Here is a 20,961-nt window from a genome sequence, read left to right on the forward strand (position 1 = left end):
TTGACGGAAACTTTCTGATAAATTTAGCAAATTTAAATCAAGTGCTTTGTTCATTTCCATGTTCAAAAATAAGTGTATTGGTTGTAATGGGGAACCAACTGTTTGTAGGAACTACAATCAGTTAGCTTAGTAGAAACAGAGGAATAGAAAAGCTGCACAGGACTGCTGAAGGTGAGAAGAGTAACCGAGGTGCCGGGGCAGCCTGTAGGACTGCAGTGTGCACCATCCCCTCGAGGCAAGCAGCTTGCGGAGGGGAAGAGGTGGCAGAACCTGATTCCCTGAGGTTTCTCGGTCAGTCCTAAGCAGACTTCGTGCTGGCCCCTGGAGCAGGAGTGGGAACTCTGAAGTGACAACACCGTGCCAGGGGATGCTGCAGCAGTACCAGGCGTTCCTACCCTGCATGTGGAGAAGAGCTGCGTGGTACACAGGGATACATGGTGGCTGGCATTCCTGTGGCCGTGTGCTCCTCTCCAAGCACAGTGCCCGAAATGAAGTTTTCCTTGGGTTTTACCTAGCAGCACAATTCTTCCTCTTTATTTTTTTTTTTTTTTCTTTTAAAGCAAGCAATAATACTTTTCTGAGACAAAACCCTCAGGAATTACATCAACCATATGAAATATAAATACATTTCCTCTCCCATTGCATAAATGATGGATTAGCTTTTCACCGGAGAAACAGAGAGAGTAGGATGTAAGGACAACTTGTGTAACCCAGAGTAGGCTGTGGTGTACAGCAGCAGACTTACAAAACATGACACTGTAGGAAATATGATTTATGTATGATGGAAACCCCTTGGCAGATCAGTTCACTAAATTACATGTCCTATCATGAGAGCACCATGGTTTGTATTATGTGCAGTGAGCGTCTGGACAGAGATAAACTACTACCTGTTGGGAGTATTATTTTATCCAGTAATGTGTGAGATTTTTTAAAAAGTATAGTTAATAATACAAGATCTTTCTTGTTTATGGAAGAAAGCGTTTGTCACTTTTCAGGATGAAAAGCAAGAATTTGCGAGTGTAGAAGTGAGATAACATCCTTTTCTTGAGCAAGACATGACTCTGATTTAGGGAGGAGGATACACGGAGCTGAACATGAACTTTGTGTCCTGATACCAATTAGCAGCAGATGAGAAGTGTGCTGCAGCAGCAATTGTCTCTGTAATAGCTGTGGGATGCACAGAGAATGCCAGTTTGCTTTATGAAGCCAAGAGCAAACTGCCTGCTTGGTGTGTGCTTCACTGGGCTGGTATTTTGTCACCATTACAAGACACTGCTTTTGTAAAGCAAGCAAATACAGTTCTTAAACCAAAAACAACAACAAAAAAGCTATTTCCAAATCCCCTAGTACAAGCTCTATAATTCTGGTCTATCCAGACCCCTGATTCTGAATTGCATTAAGACCCCTCAGGAATTATACCCTGGAACTATTCAAGCTCCTGTCGATGCACAAACAGGCATGTTTATAAAAACAGGGTAGCTCGGGACTGCTTGTCCCTTTTTGGTTGGTGATGAGCTAATTTTATTTTAAAACTCAAGGGTCTCTTCTGCTTGATGCATGAAGGGAGAGAGAGAACTCGGTGGAGTTGAAATTTCCTGAATTATAACAATCAGTAATTTTAGTCTTTGCTCTGGGTTAGGGAAGGATGCTAGGTTGGTCTAAAAGTGCTGTTACTTTTTTCCACTTACCAGAGTCAGACTTTTTTTCATTTATATTAGTAGAGAGAAAACTTACAAAGCTGGAGGATTCCAGAACTGGTAATTGATGATATTTCCCATAACTTTTTTTTTTTTTTTTTTTAGTTTGACAGGCTTTATTAGTCATGATTTGGGGAAAATTTCAGTATCAACTTTTTTTTTATTCTAACTGAACTCTATCAACTTTAATTATTTACACAATTACTATCTGGAAGCTGATACTGGGGCAAAGTATCTAGGAATAAAATATATTCTTAATTGTGTCTATTTTTATTTTAATGAAATTGAGTGAGGGACAGCTTTGTCTCCTGTGTACTGGAAGGAAGAAGCTGTTTTGACAACAGAGCTTTGTTATAGCTTACCTACATGATAGCAGAACCAAAAATTAAGATAATAGGTTTCATAAAGAAAAATTATGTTAAATCAACATGCTCAAAATGGTTAAATACGAACTCTGGTAAATAGTTAAGATATTCATTAAATCGTAGAAGCTTACAGACACATTGTGCAAAAATACTGAGCTCTAAAAAAGAAAACTACTTTGCAAGCTCTCAATAGAGCTGATAATATTTGTCTATCAGCTTTTTCAGAGGAAAAGTGGATTTTCGTTGAATGTTTTTTGTGTATATGGAACATATCTCACACAAACTTTAAGACACTAAGAAACAAATTTCTCAATTACTTGCTAAAATATCTTGCTTCTTATTTATGGAAGATATTTTTCCCAGCAAAATGTAATCAAAAACAAACAAAAAATGATTTTGTTTATTCTCTCTGTGGATAATAAACGTTTTTCTGACAAGTTCTTCCTCTGGCCTCCTTTGAAGTGCATATTGTTGTGCTGAAAAGTGAAACAACGTAAGAAATGTTGTGGTGTTACTGCTGCTGCTCCCCCAAAACATCAGTGATCTTTTGGAGGGGAAAAGCTTTTGAATTAGGACTGATGCTCATGAAACTTGTCTGTAGGGTTCTGCCTTGGGGACCTTGCCATTTCCTTAAAATACGACTCCTGGGAGATGCATTGGCGGGGGTTTCACAGGTGTCGGGGCCAGTGCCCTTTGTATTTTGGTTTCTCCGGTCTAAGTGCACCAGCAGCAATTGAGATGTCACAGGCACATCAAGGTGCTCTTTTACACGAGCCAGTGAAGACAAAATGATTGTCACTTTCAAATGGACAGAGCTGTGAGCTGTAAACTGTCTCTCTAAGCTTTGTTTGCAAGACTGAAAGAACCGAAGCCTTTAATAACGAAGACTCTATCTAAGCAGTCCCATTTATGCTAGAAATCCCTGTTTTGCTTATCCAAGGTGTTTTTTTTTCAGGCTGCTTCACTTTGAAACACAGCACATCTGAAAGATAATTGTGTCTTGCTGACACGTACTGCAGCCTGCTGATTACGAGTCCAGTAATGGACATTTCCAGGTAGCAGAGGCTAATGCATAGCTTAACCAATTGGTACTAACTACATGTAATAGATAAGAAAAGCTGTTGCTTATTAGAAAAAAAAAACCAACCAAAAAAACCCCAAAACCAAACAACAAAACAACAATAAAAAAATCTCTGGGAAAGTTTTTATTCTTCAGGTATACATACAATATAAAATAAGTGGGTGAATTGTGCAGCAGTTTAATTTTAGCTCAGAGAGGACTGTATGACCTACACTTTGATTTTCCACAATGTTTGCTGTGTCATATGGTTAACCTAGTAGGACCTGTGTTAACTGTTCTGTCCCTGCTGTCCTTTTAAAATGTGTAAGGTAACATATATGTAACTTCTTGAACATCTCAAGTTTGTTAATTTAGGCTTTGGAAACATCTCCCCACGCACACAAGGTGGAAAGATATTCTGTATCATCTATGCCTTATTGGGAATTCCTCTGTTTGGTTTTCTGTTGGCTGGTGTTGGAGATCAACTAGGGACAATCTTTGGAAAAGGAATTGCCAAAGTAGAAGATACCTTTGTTGTGAGTATACTGACTGCCTCATCTGTTATTCTTGCTGCTTGTTGCTTTGAAGTTAACAAGTGAAATGAAAAGTCTATAAAAACCCAGGATATAGCTCATCATTGTAACCATGTATAGCAAAAGGAAGGAAGAACTTTGAAGTCTAGACATGTTATTGAACAGCTGTAATTGAGAACTGGATGAAGCCCAACATTTTCTACAGTATTTATGGTTAGGAAGATGAACAAGATCCAAAATACTTTATTTTTGCTTTGCCCTTACAATACTGTTAAGTTTGCTGTGATGTTTACCTTTAAAGGTTTTCATATAGATTGTGATAGGAAATCAGTGACTTGGAAAGATGGAAGAGGGGAGCTGTGGGGGGTAACGTGTGAAGTTACTGCTGCTACTTTGAGCTGATTCACAGAAGATATTTGGTGTTAGAGTCTAAAATCACAGTTCTTAAAATCTCTACTCAGTTGACATCATACCTGAGGAAATGTTTACAGTCTGTACACACTTACATTTCCAGATTTATGGGTCTGTAGGTGACTAAAGCTTTGGGCATTCACAGGAGCAGGACAGCCTAAACAGTCCAGAGCCTGTTGGTGCTGCCCTGACATTGGACTCCTCTTTGTGGTTTCACTAGGCTGTAGGATGTTCTATGGTTTAAGGTATTTCCAGCCTTTTCTGCTAAACTGCTTAGTACAGCCTTCAGGTCTGTGCTGTTCATTTTTTTAGCTACCAATCTTTAATTATTCATGCAAAGTGACACGGCTTCACCTGTCATATGGGCTAGAAGCTTGTGCACATACTGATAAAATTCAGCCATAGCCAGTCGTTCTGAACAACCAGATGCCTTGAATTCTGGCAGAGGAACTTAATTTATAATTATATAATATAAAAATAACCGTTTCATACACAGAAACGTTTATTAAGGTTGTATTTTACCAATGCAGTTATTTACTGAGATTTTTGAAGCATGGAATAAATAGCATAATGAAACTTAATAAAATGAATTATTTAGGTGGTTTATTAACCTTTTACTAAAATGTTATAGGTTTAACTATTACAAAATGTTGAAACATGGGTGAAATACAGTTTGTTTTTTGATATGTAGAACGTGTCATATCCAGTGAATACTTAGTAAGCAGCCTGACTTTGTAGCCGTTTGCAAACGTTAAAAGAATTGTTTTTCTGCAGCAAGCCCTAGTCTTGCAAGCAGAACACCTTTCCCATATAGAAGGGGTCTGCCATGGCTTTATTTCTGAAGCAAAGTAAACTGGGGATGTGCTGAGTAGCCTTATGCAATAGGTAAATACAAGCTTGAAAGCTTTTTAAGAAAAGGCAGATATTTTTGACTCTGAAACATCAGTTCAAGTTCAGACAAGGTACTGGTGAATAACATCCATTTCCATTGAGATTTGCCTAAAAAAAAAAAGGCAAGAACATTCCATAAGAACATTTTATTTTTATCCTTTCTGGTTTTTATAACTGAATTTTATTTTTTGCTTGAAAGTACAGAAGTTTTGAGACCAATCTGTGTGTCTCTCAGCCTGTTGCTCTTAGGAGTAATGGTTTCCTTTTTTTTTTTTTTTTTTTTTTTTTTGTAATTGATGTACCCCTACACCAAGAATGCCCCAACATAATAAGCAGCATCTTGCCCCTTTTTGCCAATATCTGAATGAAAAGACTGATCTATATGTGGCAGTTGGAACACCCCCTTGTTCTGTTTACTGGTTTTCCAAAAGAAGAACTGGGAGACGTTGATGGGTCAGAGCAGGGAATTTCATGTTGCCATAACCCAAATTACTACTGTGATTTGAGTTACAAAAGCTGGACCTTGGTCGTGCTGACTGTAAAACACTATTTCCATAGGCACCAAACTTAAAATACAAGAAAACACGTCTTGTGAACAGTCTCATTTAATTTTTCGTCTCCTTTTGTGAAAGTTTCCAGTTTTGTGCATTCCCTTGTTAAGCTGAACCAACATGCTTTGGGTGGATGGAAAACTCTTTGGAAAAATGTCAGATTGGCAGGGCATGCCAAATAGGACTTTGCAGTGGTGTGGTTCTAGCTTTCGTACAGTTTAAAAGATAGCATTGATGGCTTACACAACAGATAAAGGACTTGGTTCATTAAATCTACAGAGTATCTCAAGCTGGGGAGAGGTCTGAAAGCTGGAGGACAGAATTACAATTCAAAATGATCTTGCAAAATTTTGAGGAACAGTCTGAATATAGAGGATTCAATTCAAGAAGGACAAATTCCAAGTACTATATGAAGCAATAATAAAATACACAATTACATATCGGGAAACAGCTGTCTGGGTGCAATTTTGTAGAAATGTTCTGAGTACTCTAGGGGCTCATATGCTAACATGAGTTAATGTCATAGTGCTGTGAAAAAGCATACTTCATAGTTGGAAGTATAAATAGGAGTGTAAATAGGCAAAGGATCCTTCCATTCTGTTTTGTGGTATTCTTTTATATCTAGCTTTGAGTACAACACCTAATGAAATATGGATTAATTTGCTGGAGCCAAGGGATAGTAACAAGAATAGACAGGTGAAGAAAGACTGAAAGAAATCAATTTATTTTGGTCTAAAGAACATAGGATTGAATGAAAACACCTGTAAAAGTCTGCTGGAAAAAGAAAAGTAGCAGGTTTTTTGTTTGCCTTGGATAAGATCATAAATAGTAGACTTCAGCTGAAGGAGGTGAGATGCAGATTAAGCATTAGGAAAACTTTGACAAGAACAGTTAAGCATGATCACACGTGGCCTGGCCAGTGATGTGTCTGCAGGGGCTTAGGTGGGGTTGTTTTTGTCTTGGGGCAGGTTTGGAAAGGGTCTCTTCACATCCCTTCCAGCTCTATCTTTTGTGGTTCTGTTCAGTTACTTGAGTAGAGAGAACTGTATGGTTACAATTCACCTTTTTTTATTTTTATTCAGTCATTTGTGGGTGCACAAAAGTACACACGTTGCAGGTGCAAACACTACTTGAAGCTCACTCAAATAGCTAGCCCCCACTCAAAACTAGCATTCGCTAATAGCTGATCATGCTACACATGCCACTCGGCCAGATCACAAATATGGCCACAAGAAGAGTTCGCCCCTGTTCTGCTTTTCCTGCTGGCAAATGCTTCCTAGGATAGTCATGTGTGCCTTGAAAACACTTTCAAAATAAAACCCTGCTTTGATTTTTCCTGTTTGTCCTCTTGAGCAACGTAGTGCTCACTGTGGATGATAGATGCTTCTGTACAATACTGCAGTTTTATTAACGATGGTTTTCCTCTCCTTCCCCTTCCCTTTGCAGAAATGGAATGTGAGTCAGACAAAGATTCGCATAATTTCAACAATAATATTCATACTGTTTGGCTGCGTGCTGTTTGTTGCTCTTCCTGCAGTTATATTCAAGCACATAGAAGGCTGGAGCACACTAGATGCAATTTACTTTGTGGTTATCACTTTAACTACTATTGGCTTTGGTGACTATGTTGCAGGTAAGATTTTCTCATAACTTTGTCTTATACTATTTTGTATTATTTTGGCACATACACATCTGTGGTGCCCCCTCACCCTGGATCATGTGGCAGGCGAGAGACAGGAGATGGGGCAGTGAAGTGCATGGTGCCAATCTCTACATACTGCCTTTGTTCTTCTCCTGTACTGTTAAAAGATGCTTTACTTAATTTTTAGGAAATTTTTTATTCTTACAGATTGAATGAAGTGCAAGAATTAATATGATATATTAGTCTGCTGAATATATATTTTTTTTTCAGCTGGAGTTGCTTGAAATGTCTTACCCTGTGAACTTACATGACATAGTTTTTGTGTGCACGTCTTGCTTTTGAAGTGTTGTTCCTGAGCTGTTTCTGCCATTGAGATGTCTCTGTTGCTGTTGGATCCTGCTTTCTTTCCTTTGTTATGTACGCATTTATCCATGGGACTCATAGATAACATGTCCAACTTCTATGATTCTATTAACCAGAATGGAATTGGTTGCAAATGATTTTGGCAAACAAAGGTTAAAAAAGCTTGGGCCAATTCTCTGCATCATTTTTTTCTTGAAAAGGTGTTCAAAGGTGTTGGACCACTTCTCAGAATAGGGTGGAGTAAGTATGCGTTGTCTGTGTTGAGAAAGCCTGCTGATCAGAATCAGTGATGTGTTTAGAGGACTAGACATTCGGAGCTTTGTGCTCTGAGTCAGAGACTTGCTTTCTTCGGACTGATCTTACGCTTCTGATGCAGCACCATCATCTCTTTAACGAGATGCTTCTCTCCCACCTCTGAGCTCTGCGTGAGGCAGAGGTAGCAAAGGAGGACAGCAATGCTGGGCTGCTGTTAGTGAGCCGCTCTGCGTGGGGGATCGGTTTCTTGTAGACATCCACATGGTGTGGGCTCCTTTTGTGTCCTGTCTGTAGCCACAGGTGTTGCATGAGTCAAGTGCACCAAGGTGAGGAGGCTGGGTAGCTCCTCCTAGTGACTTGCAGGCCTGCCTGACGTTTGCCTTGATGGCAGCGATGTTACTGTCTTGTTGCTTGCAAAAGTTTTTCAGCTTAATGAGGTCCCACAGAGACTTCTGAAGTCTGAACTGTTTGGCACATTCATAAAGGATCTGGGTAAAAGGGGGCTGAATTTAGTTAGTGTTGAAGATAGTTATGCAAGCTGTTGAAAAAACAAATGCTACATGAGGAGTTGCCAAAGATTCTTATAAATTATAGAACTGGAGTGTAAAACGGCAAATGAAATTTATTTGGACTTTTACATAGTTTTTTGTGATGCTTCCATATTTCTTTTGAATGTCTCTCACTGGTTTTTCCCTTTTCCTTTCCCATATTGTTTTTCTTATTTCCATTTTGTCTTTGGGAATTTGTGATTCTGGTCAGATTCTAACTAGCACCAAATAAAAAATGTATGCTGTTTCCAAGGCAAGAGTCTGGGTGTTTTAGACTTCAGTTCCTGAGGGGTACCTGTATGTCAGGGAATAAAAATAATAGTGCATAAAAGCCTGGTTATATTTACTGTAAAACATTATGTGAAATGGCCCACTTGGCTCTAACTAGAACACTGAGTACATTCATCATTACTCTCATTATAAATTTCCACAGATTTTTCTATTTGTAGACCACTTGATATCATAATTTGTTCTTACATTTGTGCCTGTTTCTCAATTTTACCAGAAACCACTTTCTAGAGAATGCCCTTGAATTACATGGTTTTATAGCTTATAGCCTTTTACTATTCACTTTGTATACACTTATTTTAAAGTTCCACTGTAAATGTATGATGTCAAAATATCATAAATGTTTTGTGTTTTCTTTTAGAGCAACATGCACAAGGCTTGGATTTGTACTGTAATATGTTATTGACTTAGTGAGCGGGAATTGGATTTGTACTTGCAGAGATGATGCTCAAGAGAACAGGGTTAGATGACTATGTCCATCATAACTGGGAGGTTAACATTGCTGCTGGACTGTATTTTGTCAGAGATGAAGTTGACAAATACTATCACTTTTGTGTGGACTGACATACTCAAATTATGGCAGATGATTTGAAGGATTTTTTTCAAAAAGGTCTATTTGTTTTCCTGTCATTCCAATACATAATTAATTAGTTAAATAAAAAAAAATAATCTGAAAAATAGGTAAGGTATTCATTGGCTGTGCTTTGCATTGTGGAAGCTTACAGTCATCACTGTGCGTAAATACTAAGCTATTTGAAGAAAACTGATGTTGCAAGTTTTCAACAGAGCTGATAAAATTTGTCTTGAGGTGAGGGCTAGGCTGCAGTATTAATTTTGAGGGATTATGCAGAGTCTTTTATGTGCTAACAAATTAGTAAATTGTTTTTATGGGTTTTTTTTGTTTGCTTGTTTTTCTTTTAGGTAAGTCATAACTATCATGCAGACACTAAGGGCTGTTGATATTTTTGTGGTAGGCTTCATCTAGAATGCTTTCTCCTTGCAGTTTAGGAGAGTTTTAGAAGCTGAGCGCCACAAAGAGAGGCAGAACAAGCCGGTAGAGTTAAGGCATGTAATGCTCTGTAAGGCTGTAGGGGAGGTTGTCGTGACAGAATATGGGTGTTGCGTCTGATGTTGTGGCTTGAGCATGGCATTCATGGCTGTGGTCCGCCAATGAGGCATGCAGCAGGCAGAGTGGTGTTTCAGTCCACTTAGTGTCTAGATGGCTGTGCATTTGGAAAAAAAACCTCATGCTGGTATTAATTTATTCCTTTTTGTGATTATTTTTTTTTCCCCTGGCCAGAAAGGCATGTTTCTTAAATAACACTTAGAGTGCAAATTATCTTCTTCCACTTAGAATTATAGTAAAATCTAAAGCAGAGTGGTGGGCAGTGATACTCCAATTTGCAATTATAGTGCAGTGAACTCTTTTAGCAATAGAAATAACATTTGCAATTCTTGTAGCATATTAGAGTTCCATGGGATATTTCATGATTCTGTGTCAGTTTTGCTTCATAAAGTTATCTCAAAAATCCCAAATTCTTAAATATTTTTAAAATTCCAAATATTCTGGTAATTTTTTTTCCTGGGAGCTGTCATTCTAGAGGAAAAATATATAAGTCTGCAAGCCCTACATACAAATTTTAGGGTAGTAATAATGGGTATTGGTTACAAGAAGAGTTTCTGACAATATCTGTCACTTTTCACTAATGTGGAACTTGCTGCTTTCCGGCACCACTGCAGGTAAAAGCTGAAGAGAAGCCCTGAAGAACTTTTAGGAGGTAAAGGAGAGAGTATTTCTGAATAGCTGTACCAAAAGGGAGCCAGCAGAACATGGTATTCAGGAACATAATGGTGTTACGGGCTGTAGTGCAGGCTGTCATATTAGAAATTCTGATGAAGTTCTCCAGAGTTTTTCTACAAGTTTCTTCTCATTTGTACTGGAGATCAAGTACTCTGTTCCCAGAAACTAGAATGCCAAAACATTCCCTTTTGTACTCAGAATCTGGGTTGCTATTTGGAGCCTGTGGAAATTTCAGATGCAGTTTCTACCAGCAAGAGAAGCCTTAAGGCAAACATAAAAGACGGATCACTCAAGGTGGATGCAAGGAGAGGGAAAGATGAAGAGCCCTTGTAGTGCATGTTCAAGAAAATATATTAATGGTATTCCAAAAAACAAACTTATGTCTTATGAAATGGTTTGTTTGGTTTTTCTAACTTTTGGAAGGATTGGGTTTTTATTATTATTTTTGTAGGGAAATGGGCAATTTTTTGTAATTGAAGAAAGTTTGTTGTAGCTTTTTGCTAAAAAATGAAGAAACTGTACTACAGCCTGCATTATCTTATGACAATCAGGACCTAGTCAAACAACCCTTCTCTTGCTTTCAAGAGAAACATTGACTTTAATACGACAGAAGAAAATCCAGCCAACATTATGAATATTCTGTGAAAGAGAAGAGAACTTTTAATGTCAAATGTGTTGTTTTGTAGTATAATGACAGATATTATTGGGTACTAAAGTTAGCAGAGGGGTGTGTGTGTATATATCTGTGTAAAACAAAAATATATTGTTCACATGTGCAGATAAATCCTTTAACTGCAATGCAGTACAAATATTTGACTATACCCCCCAAAGGGAGTTAATCTAACAGATTTCAAATATAAATTAGATGAAATGTCCAAAACTTGACTGAATTAAGTAGAAGTCAGAAGTATAAGTAGCACATTAGTAGTCTGATATACAGTGGGGCATAATGATGATAGAAGGTTATGCTGCAATCAGTCCAATTCAATAGACCACAGAATTTTGCATGTCTCGCTTTAAAAATTATGTATTCTAACTCTCTTGGGTTTTGTTGGGTGTCGTCCCCCGCCCTTGTTTGAGCTCTGATTTTTAGCTTATTGCTTACTGTTTTGGTCTGTAATTGAATTTGGTGTATTGACACTGTAATGCAAATATCTGGGTCTGTGCTGTACTGCTTTGCCCGAGACCCAGTTTGTAGAGTACTGAGATATTTTAGTCTCATTTAATGTCACAGAACTGGAACGCTTCACCTGGCCATTGCAGCCCTCGCTGTTGTAGCTGATCTGTCACTGTGTGATATTACCTGCCTGGCAGAATGACCTCTATGGAAAGAAATGGCTGTTATGCTGAGCAAGAGGCATGTGTCAAGCATCCTGTAAGAGAGCTGTGTGCTCTCCCACAGGCTTTGTGTCTCTTTTTTTTTTTTTTTTTTTTTTTTTTTTTGAATTTGCAAGTGCTCTTTGCCACCTCAGGACTTCACGTCCATAATAGCAGCTGTCTAGTGCAAACCACGCAGCCCACTTTAAGCTTAAGCCAGCATGCCGTGTCTTGCTCGATTTAGTATAGGAGAGCGTGTAAGGAGTGGTTTTTATAGCTGCACTTTGTACTCTGAAGTAGCTCTTTTTCCGCTGAGCGGCACCAAGTAACTGTATGGCCTGCTTATATTCTCTCTTGCAAACACTGTGATGTAAGCTTGTCCCGAGCATGCTGCTTTTCCATGTCTTCACGTAAGCTAGCCTTCCTCTGTCCCTGTTTGCAGCCCTCGGGTAATTCTTTCCAAGGTGCAGGGCTGAACCTCCATATTTCTTTGGAGCGGGGTGAGTGATGTCTCTGGATGAAGCCTGTTGGCCGGGTTTGTTGTGATGGGGATGCTGGACAGCTACTTGTTATTCTGCAATTGAAACTGTATTTGGATTTAATCATTCCTATACCCAGAATCATTTGTACTGTTAATATTAAAAAAACCCCAAACAACAACCAAAAAAACCCAGCAACAACAAACCAAAAAACTTTTCCTGGATTGGAGGGCCAACTTGTGAATCACCCAGAAATTTGTGCTGGTATGGAATTAAGATGCTTTATGCCAGTAGCACTTTCTATTCTCTGCTTCTACATTTGAAGCAAAAATGCAAACAAAACCAGACAGCTTTACAGAAATAATTGCATGTTTCTATTTCAAGTCAGTTAGCTGTAGAAAGAGTGGGGAAAAGAGTGGCAACAATGAAGAAAATTATTTACTTAATATACTTGTTTTTTGTAAATAAATTAAAAAATGCATATATTTGAAAACCTGATCCAGGAGAACCAGAATCTGTCCTAATGTGCCCCTGAAATCTTCTCTAATGCCACCCTTCACTAAAACACAGAGCTTTTCATCTCAGTAAGGAATACGTGTTTGGGCCATAAAACTTCCAAAGTGTTGAAAATCCCAAATAATTTAAAAGTTGCTTGGCACATGTAAGAATGGTGGCAGCAGCAATCAGCAATACAGTAGCCTGTGATGAAGATGGATGGAAAAAGTCTTTGATTTCTCATAGATTTCGAGAGACTTTGGATCGAATCTTTGCATCTTGCCCATCAACTGTGGCTGCTCTTAGTTAAAGATTATGGCAGTGACACCTCTAGTTAAAGAGTGAGTGCATGCCATTTGTCCCTTAGCCCACAAAATCGGTTTTGCCAAACAAACAACAAAGTTCAGCTTCTGCCTTCTCAGCATTTTACTTTCTAGAGGGCTATATAAAATCTCTCTGCAAAACCAAGATAGCATTAACAAGTAAAAATTACGGTATAAAAACCCCATGCAGATGTATCAGTTGATATGCTTTTTACAATGTTACCTGTAAAATCATTAGATGAAATCTCATGTGCTTCAGATGAAATACATTTACCCGTATACATTCATACCCATTTATGTGAATTGTAAATCAGTAGTTAATGAATTCCATTTACTTTAAATTCAGTACAGTTGACTTCTGATCATGCTTTCTTACCAGTGAAATCCTATTTCATGGCATTCCTGGGCAACTGCATTATAGTGCTCCATGATGTTTAAGCATCATAGGAGGCAGTTATCTGACGACAAAACATCCTTGGGTATGTCTCTCCTCTTGGTATTGCACTATATTGAGACCTCACCCGAGGAGTCCTTGAAATTCGGACACTCAACAGCTAATAAAGATTTGAGCTGTTAAGCCTTTTCCTAGAGGGTTGTTGACCCTTTCTAACTTTAGGAAAACTGAACTCCTTTGGGCATGGCTAGATGGAGCCATCTCCTGGCCAGACAGTAAAGAAAACTCTTGACTGAAGATGAATGTGTCCTAACTCCTGCCCTGGTAATTAACCTTGCTGTAAACAAATCGGGTATAAACTGTGGAGGAAATGCTCCCTGCAGAGCTAAGGTTTCAGTTTGTAAACTTAACACACCAATAATTAGAAACCAGCTGAGTATACTTTTCTTGTGCATTGTAGGAACAGCTAGAAAAGAAGGTGAACCACCAAGTGTGGTTCATTGCTAGAGCAAAAGCATGGTGGTAGTCAACTATCTTTTGAATGACAACAAATTTTGGGCAAATCATCCCTAAAATCCTGTTTTACTGGATGATATTAACAAGTTGCTTCATTTCTGATATTTTATTTCTCTTGGACTGTGGCACACTCAACCCTTCGGTGGTTGGCTGTCTTTTGTTCCAGGCAGCCCTGTCTTCTCCCTTACTTGTGGCTGTGCGGGTGTCAAAATATATCCTTTTCTGCAATGTGGATTCATCTCTTGGGTAATTGAAAAAACCACTACAGCTCAATGGATTTTTATTGATGAGAAGGCTTATTGAAATGGGCATAATAAAATTTCTGTCTGAGGGCTTCCATCCATACAAAGTAACGATCGTTAAAATGTCATACCATCAGTAAAATTATTTGTTGTTTGCATGTAGTCCCTATGACTATTAGATGATAACAGCTAGGAAAAAACATTATTCTTCATGAAAGTTAATCTTGTTACTTTAACAAGGTGCTTGATATTTTGGGGCAATTTTCCTTTGACAATTTCAGTACAGGATGCAGATACAGAAAACAACATATTACGTACCCGTACAGGCTACTTCAGTGTGCCTGAAGAGGTTTTACTGTAGAGTATCGTCAGCTGTGGGCATAAGATGCCCACCAAACTTCTACTTGCAGGAACCCAAACTAGGATCCTGATTTTATTTGTCATTGTAAAGCTGAATTGGAAGTTTAAGGCTTCTGTTTTATTGTACTGTGAGATGTGAAAGTGAGTTATTCTGTGTTGTCAAGAGCTCCGGACGAGCATAACTTTTCTTGCATGGAAATGCGGCATCTGTTCTCTATAGCTGTGCTGTACCGCAAAGCTCCATTACAGACGTCGCTGAAACTTACCCTTTTTTACTTTAACACCGGAAGGAAGTGACCGGTGCTTATGGCAGTGGGATTCAAAACAGGTGCCTCCAGCTCACATCTATTTTATTCACCTTTTTGTGAGTATGGTCAGTTCAGCTCATGTCCCTGCACCCTGGTTTCCTCCTCTGCAAAGTGGAGATGCTGCTGCTTGCCTACCCAACAGGGATGCTTGTTAATGCAGGTGCCGTTCCTCACTAGGGTTAAAGGATTCATGTAAGTATTGAGATGTGTTTCAGAGTCCTTGCAGAATCAGATTTCTCAGGGTATGAACACGTTATGTATTCTAGAGCAATATGTAAGATTTAGTACAGCATTGTTGTTTGGAACAGGTGGGAAGTCCTTTCATTCATGCTGTCCCCAATGACCTCTACCTTAAATAACGTTGTATTCAGAAGCTGAATCAGTTTGTGTTCATTTTTTAATTATTACAAATGACTGGCAGTCGCTGTCTAAAAACTTGCATACTCTAAACTGTGTTTTCAAGAGTGGATGAATTTAAATCATCGTTTATTCAAATTCAACAAAATGTTTTGCTATGAATGCTTGCATGGGTAAGAAAATAGAAGTTGTAAGAAATATACCTGATTTTTTTTTGTTTCTTTGTTTTTAGGAAAAGAATTAATTTAAAATTAGGTTTGCATCTATAACTATTAAATCTGCTTTAATTTTAACTGTATTGTTTTTCAGGGGGATCAGATATTGAGTACCTAGATTTTTATAAGCCAGTGGTGTGGTTCTGGATCCTTGTTGGGCTTGCTTACTTTGCAGCTGTCCTCAGCATGATTGGAGACTGGCTGAGAGTCATATCAAAAAAGACAAAGGAAGAGGTAAGAGCATTTTGAAAGAGGAAGAAATAATACTTTTAAAAAACTTTGGTTAGAAGTCAGCTAAGCTACTAGCTGCTTTTGCTCTTAGGGCCTAGGTTGGAGCTGCTTATGTATGAAGTATATGCTGCAGCTCAAACTGCAGCAAAAATTGTAGCAGTCTAGTCAAACACAGTTATTTTTACATGGCTGCATATAAAATTACTTTAAATGTATTATTAAGTGTATGTGCACGATTGCACCTGACTTATGGGGAAAAAAATTCCCTCACAGGATTATTCTAGACAGTAGAATATAGTCCTTAATTTTTGAGGCAAAAACCATTCTGCTTTGATTGTTTCTATATGGGATGCAGGTATGTAAAGAAAAATACTAAATGACTAAATAGTTTTATTCAAGAGAGCGTTGATCTTTTTATAGTGGCAAGAGAATTAATCTTTCATATTGTGCAAGGTATTGGAATGAACTTTTTAAGCATGCCTGGGTGTATTTTACCATAATATCTCTAGCAGCCTGCCTAGTTATTTGTAGTCAGGTGTGTTGTGTTCAGTTCAAATATATTCTTACTTCTAAATGTGTGTTTATCTTTCCAGTGATGCTACAATATTTTACTTTAAATTGCTGTTTAAAAAACTGTCCTGGTTTTGAAAATGTTACAGGATAAATAAAACTTCCTTTGATTGCAGCTACCATGGTTCAGGTTTTGCTAGCAGTTTGAGAAATAAATTAATTTTAAGCAACGTATTATTTCCCTCTAACTTAACCTCAGTTCCTCTGCATGCATCAGTTCATTTCTGTTACTCAAATACAAAAACTCTTATTTTCTTTTTGATGGAATGAATACGTTGGTTACTGTGCAGTGGCCTACTACTTACACTGTTCTGAGTTGTTTTCCTAGCTGCAGGGCACAGCATCAATGTCTGGATGTAATCCTGGCAATCCCTGAGTTCCCAAAGACCTTGCTGTAGAGGGTAGCTTACCCCTACGGACCCTGGGGGGTCTCTGCCGCCTCCTGACCGGCGGGCAGCAGTGACGGTGATGGCAGGTGGGAGGGTGTGAGCTGGGCACCGGGGCAGGATTCAGCCTGCTTTGCCAGGCGTGTAGCGTGGGCAGCTCTTTTTCATTGCCCTTGCTGTGCTTGTTTTGTGGCATTGCGGCAGGTCTGTTGTAAGTACACTTTTACCAGGCATTTCGTAAACATTTAGCTCTGAAGCAGAGGACAATGTTTAATTTGATCAGTTTAAAGAGTATCATCTTCTCCCTGTGCTGTAAATTTGAAAGGATATTTATAACTTCCCTTACACAGTGAGCTTCACTAGTGTCCTTCACAGATATGGAGCATCAGGTATCTATCATACAAATGTTCCCGTTTGCAGGATCCCCATTTTATTTTCTGGAAAAGCACAGAGGGTTTCCTTAACACCTAACCTGCACAATTTACGTTGGTTGCAGTGAAACCAACAGATCACTTCAAATGCCATTAACCTGCATGTTTTTTCTTCATTATTCTGAACTTCAGAATTAGGTTGGTCGAGCCTATTTTTCCCTCTGCACTAGGAAAAAGCAGGGGCTGGGCAGGCATGTGTGATGTTTCCCCTGTACACTCTCCTATGGTCTAACTGTTCTCAACTTGGAGCATTTATTGAGCTACATTTAATTTTCCTGGGTTACTTGTTTCTGGATTCTTGGGAAAACATGATATGGCTGAGACACTATGGCTTGGGCCTATGCAAAAATACCTTGTTCAGGCTTGGTTTTGCTGCATTTCCTCAGACACTGGTGACACAGTTGAGCTCTTCACACTACTTCCTAGAATTAATCTTGTCATTAATTCACTTTTCTGATACTCCTCTCTTATCTAGACAGCATCTTATCCAGAGGTCTTACTGTCTTGAGTATACAATTGTACATAGCACACTGGGGGTTTAATCTTGCTTAGTGTCTCGTTATCCATATTATTATAATGATGATATTACAAAATCCAAACCTTCTTAATATATTATCTGTTTTTGTTTTATACTGAAGCTAGTTCAGTATAGACTAACTCTGGAAAAGGTTTAAAGAAACACAAATTGGACAAATTCATGGATTCCTTTAAAACTTTAAATACATCCCTATTTTTATAAAGTATAACTCCATTTGCCAGGTTATACAGCACGGTGCTATGCCAACCTTTCTTTTCTCAGGCAACAGGAATGTATGCCCTATTTCATCTTTCCATTCTTTCTCACCTTTGTAGCCTAAACAAGGATATTCATTTTGTCTAAGAAAGGAAAACCTCATTCTTAAGATATAGCCAAATTCTCTTGGCTGATGCAGGTATTCAGGATTTTGCTGTATACAAATGTCTTCGGTATTAGGTTAAAGACAGACGTGACATAATTGGTACCATTTGTTCAATTAATCATATCTCTGATGTTCAGAAATCTCCCCCCTCTCCCCTTCTTAGCCCATTGCTCAGGCATGTCTGAGAATTCATGACAGAAAGAAAATGTTTTAGCAGTTTAAAAATGTAACACTCTTAAAAGTGACAGAGACCTGTTTGAGAACTGAATTATGGCATAGAATAAGTTGTGTACTAGTTAAAAACCATGAAAATTTATTTCTGTATTCTATCCTAATGATACTCTGTAGGAAGAAAATGATTATAAATATATTGATTGCATTTTGTTGTAAGATTGGCTGTGTTTGAGCAGAAGCGTTGCACAAATATTCTCTTTACAGGTAGAATTTTATGATAAAACTGCTGCTCTTAGCTCATCCTTATTATCTGCCTAGGAAAATTTGAGTGAAGAAGCTAAGGAAGTCTAGTGGAAATGTAGTCATCAAGTCTTCTCTATGCCAGCAGAAGCCAGAGGAGACTGAAGTTCTCATCTGTTTTTTCAGTTAAACCTAAATTTACGATGCTCTGTTCCAGCGTCCATGGATGCAGATTATATCAGAGGAACATCTCTGGAGCTACAATAATACTACTACAAATAGTAGAAAAGAGCGCAATGGAAAATCCTAGTTCTGAGTATGTTTTTTAACTGTCTTTTAAGGAAACATTCTTACAGTCCTTGGGAAAACATCTTATTACACCTAAAGTTAGCCTTTGAAATTAGAAACAATGTTAGCTACTGAAATCTACTGAAAGACAGAGGCTATGAGAAAATCCATAGGATCATAATTAATGCAATCTGAAAACTGAAATAGTTTAATATATTTTCTAGGAAATATAAAACTGAAAATCTTCCTTCACAGGACTCCACTCACTATGGGTATCAACACCTACAAATAAAAAAAGATTTTGTTTAGAATTTTTATCATACCTTTCACAAAAAAAAATAGTAGTAACCTACCATGTTTTAGATACAGGAGGGAGCAGAGCCTTCAGTAGTGCTCGGTTGTGTTGGTTTCAGCAGTCTGAGGGCTGATAGCAGCCAAGTCTAGTGAATTGTGCCAGTGTTTGGGATGAGGACAGAGGTTGCAAGTATTGAAATGCCCTTCTTTTTACTTCCCCTCAACAACCAAAGCTGTATATCAGCCTAAATATTTGATATCCCTTTTGATAGGCAACCGTAATAATCTTTTGGTCTTTTCCTGTAGCCTATAGTAAAAGTTTATTGTAGCATATGTAGGGCATATATTGTGAATGGAAACTTCCATATTCCAGGAAGTGGGCATGCTGATAATGAATATCACCTAATATCTACCTTCCTGTTCACATTTTTCTTAATGCAGTTGTGTTGTTCTTAAAAGGAGTTTACATAAGACTTTGCAGTAATAATGCATTTCACTGTTTCAACAAAACAAAACATCGGGTTTTTTTTCAGGATACTACCAGGAATGTTTGCCATATGCAAATGTAACGGAGACAAAAATATCTGGTCAGATATGCACTGATCCACAGTAATGCTCTATTTTGATACTAAATTCCAGGTAACCAGAATGTCTGTCAGTTGCTCAGGTGGCTTTTGTCTCCTGAAATACTCTTGAGAACTTTGAACGCATCAAATGGGGAGGGAAGTGAAAGACAAGTAGAGACAGAAGTAGGAGTTTTGGAAGGATAGATCTGCTGCTGGAAGCAGTTCATACAGTAAGATAGATGAAGTGTCAGAAAGTCACTGGAACATGCTGTGTGCTGTAATCTTAAGTAGGCGATCTGTCTCTGAAGTTCAGCTTCAGCTGTACTAGCTTGCCTTAAACTCCCTCCTCTTCATTATTCTCTATACTCTGATTACTCAGAGCGCTTTTAAAGTCTTCTGATTTTAGTCTCTTTGAAAGGTGAAATTTCAGCAGGAATTTTTTTCCTAGTCATATTTTTTTCGGTGTGCAGCAGCTTCTGAATTTCAGTGTTTCTAGCAAAAATGCTTACCCAAGCAAGAACCTCAGTGATTTGGGTTATGAATTTCCAATTTATTTTTTTTTAAATTAAGTGCTTATGTCCCTTGGCCTCATGATATTCTCTCTAAGCTCTAGTCGAGGCTCTGTTCAAGTCAATGAAGGTGGGATTCATCTCCAGTGTAGACAGCAACATCTGACCTAGTCGTCAACATTCCCTTTATAGTTACTGGATGGAAATGAGTATTTCTAGCATGACCCACTTGAATTTGTTAAGACATCTACCATATGAGGTGGATTGCATCCTGGAAGAGCCTGTTCTCTTCACTGTATATCAAGAATCCAGATGACTGACTCATTGGACTTCAGCTCAGTTTGGACAAGTGATTTTTCATGCTGGGTGTCTGTCTTTTGAATTGCACAGTAGGGATTCAGCTTTAAAGACCAAGCCTAAAATTTTATGAGAAATAACACATTCAAGAGGCAATTGTTTATAAATATCAAAGATTACAAATTAAACAAACTTGACTCATCTGAATCATCATGCAGTTTAATCTTCTTGGCACCAGTGACAGAGCTGTCACTCTTATCTGTCAAAACAGAATTAGGCTTGTCATGGTGATGCCATGGGGACTATCGCACTCCCTATAATACTTGTTGGCTTTTCATTTTACCAGCGTCAGACTAAAGGTGCTCACCCAGCTTTTTTTTTTTTTTTTTTAGGCTTAGGGTCCCAGCCTAAAGAGAACTTGAACCCATCACTCCTCTCCCAAAGGACAGACCCTAAATGAAGGCTGTATGCATGAAAAGATGAAAAAATGAGTGGTCTTAAATGAGAAACAGTTTTGCAAGGTCCTAGTGAGTTGAACTGGCATACCAGGCAAGAACCCCCTCTGAGGCTGTTCAGTGGGGGTACACGACAGAGGAGGGAGTTCTTTCAGCGGCGGTGAGCTCTTTACCTGGCTCTCGCTGTTTTAAGAAAAAAAAGTTATATTG

At 38.4% G+C, this 20,961-nt stretch overlaps 1 protein-coding gene across 1 annotated transcript in view; it reads left to right on the forward strand.

The window, feature by feature from the left end:
• Positions 1-20,961, forward strand: part of KCNK2 (potassium two pore domain channel subfamily K member 2) — a 183,577-nt gene that overhangs the window by 150,480 nt on the left and 12,136 nt on the right. The window contains exons 7-9 of the mRNA XM_080408486.1: positions 3,498-3,658; positions 6,955-7,141; positions 15,506-15,645. Of these exons, the coding sequence (XP_080264612.1) occupies positions 3,498-3,658; positions 6,955-7,141; positions 15,506-15,645 (488 nt within the window). The remainder of the gene's footprint in view (positions 1-3,497; positions 3,659-6,954; positions 7,142-15,505; positions 15,646-20,961) is intronic.

Source organism: Falco punctatus (genome assembly GCF_963210335.1).
Source record: "Falco punctatus genome assembly, chromosome: 12".
Classification (NCBI taxonomy): Eukaryota; Metazoa; Chordata; class Aves; order Falconiformes; family Falconidae; genus Falco; species Falco punctatus.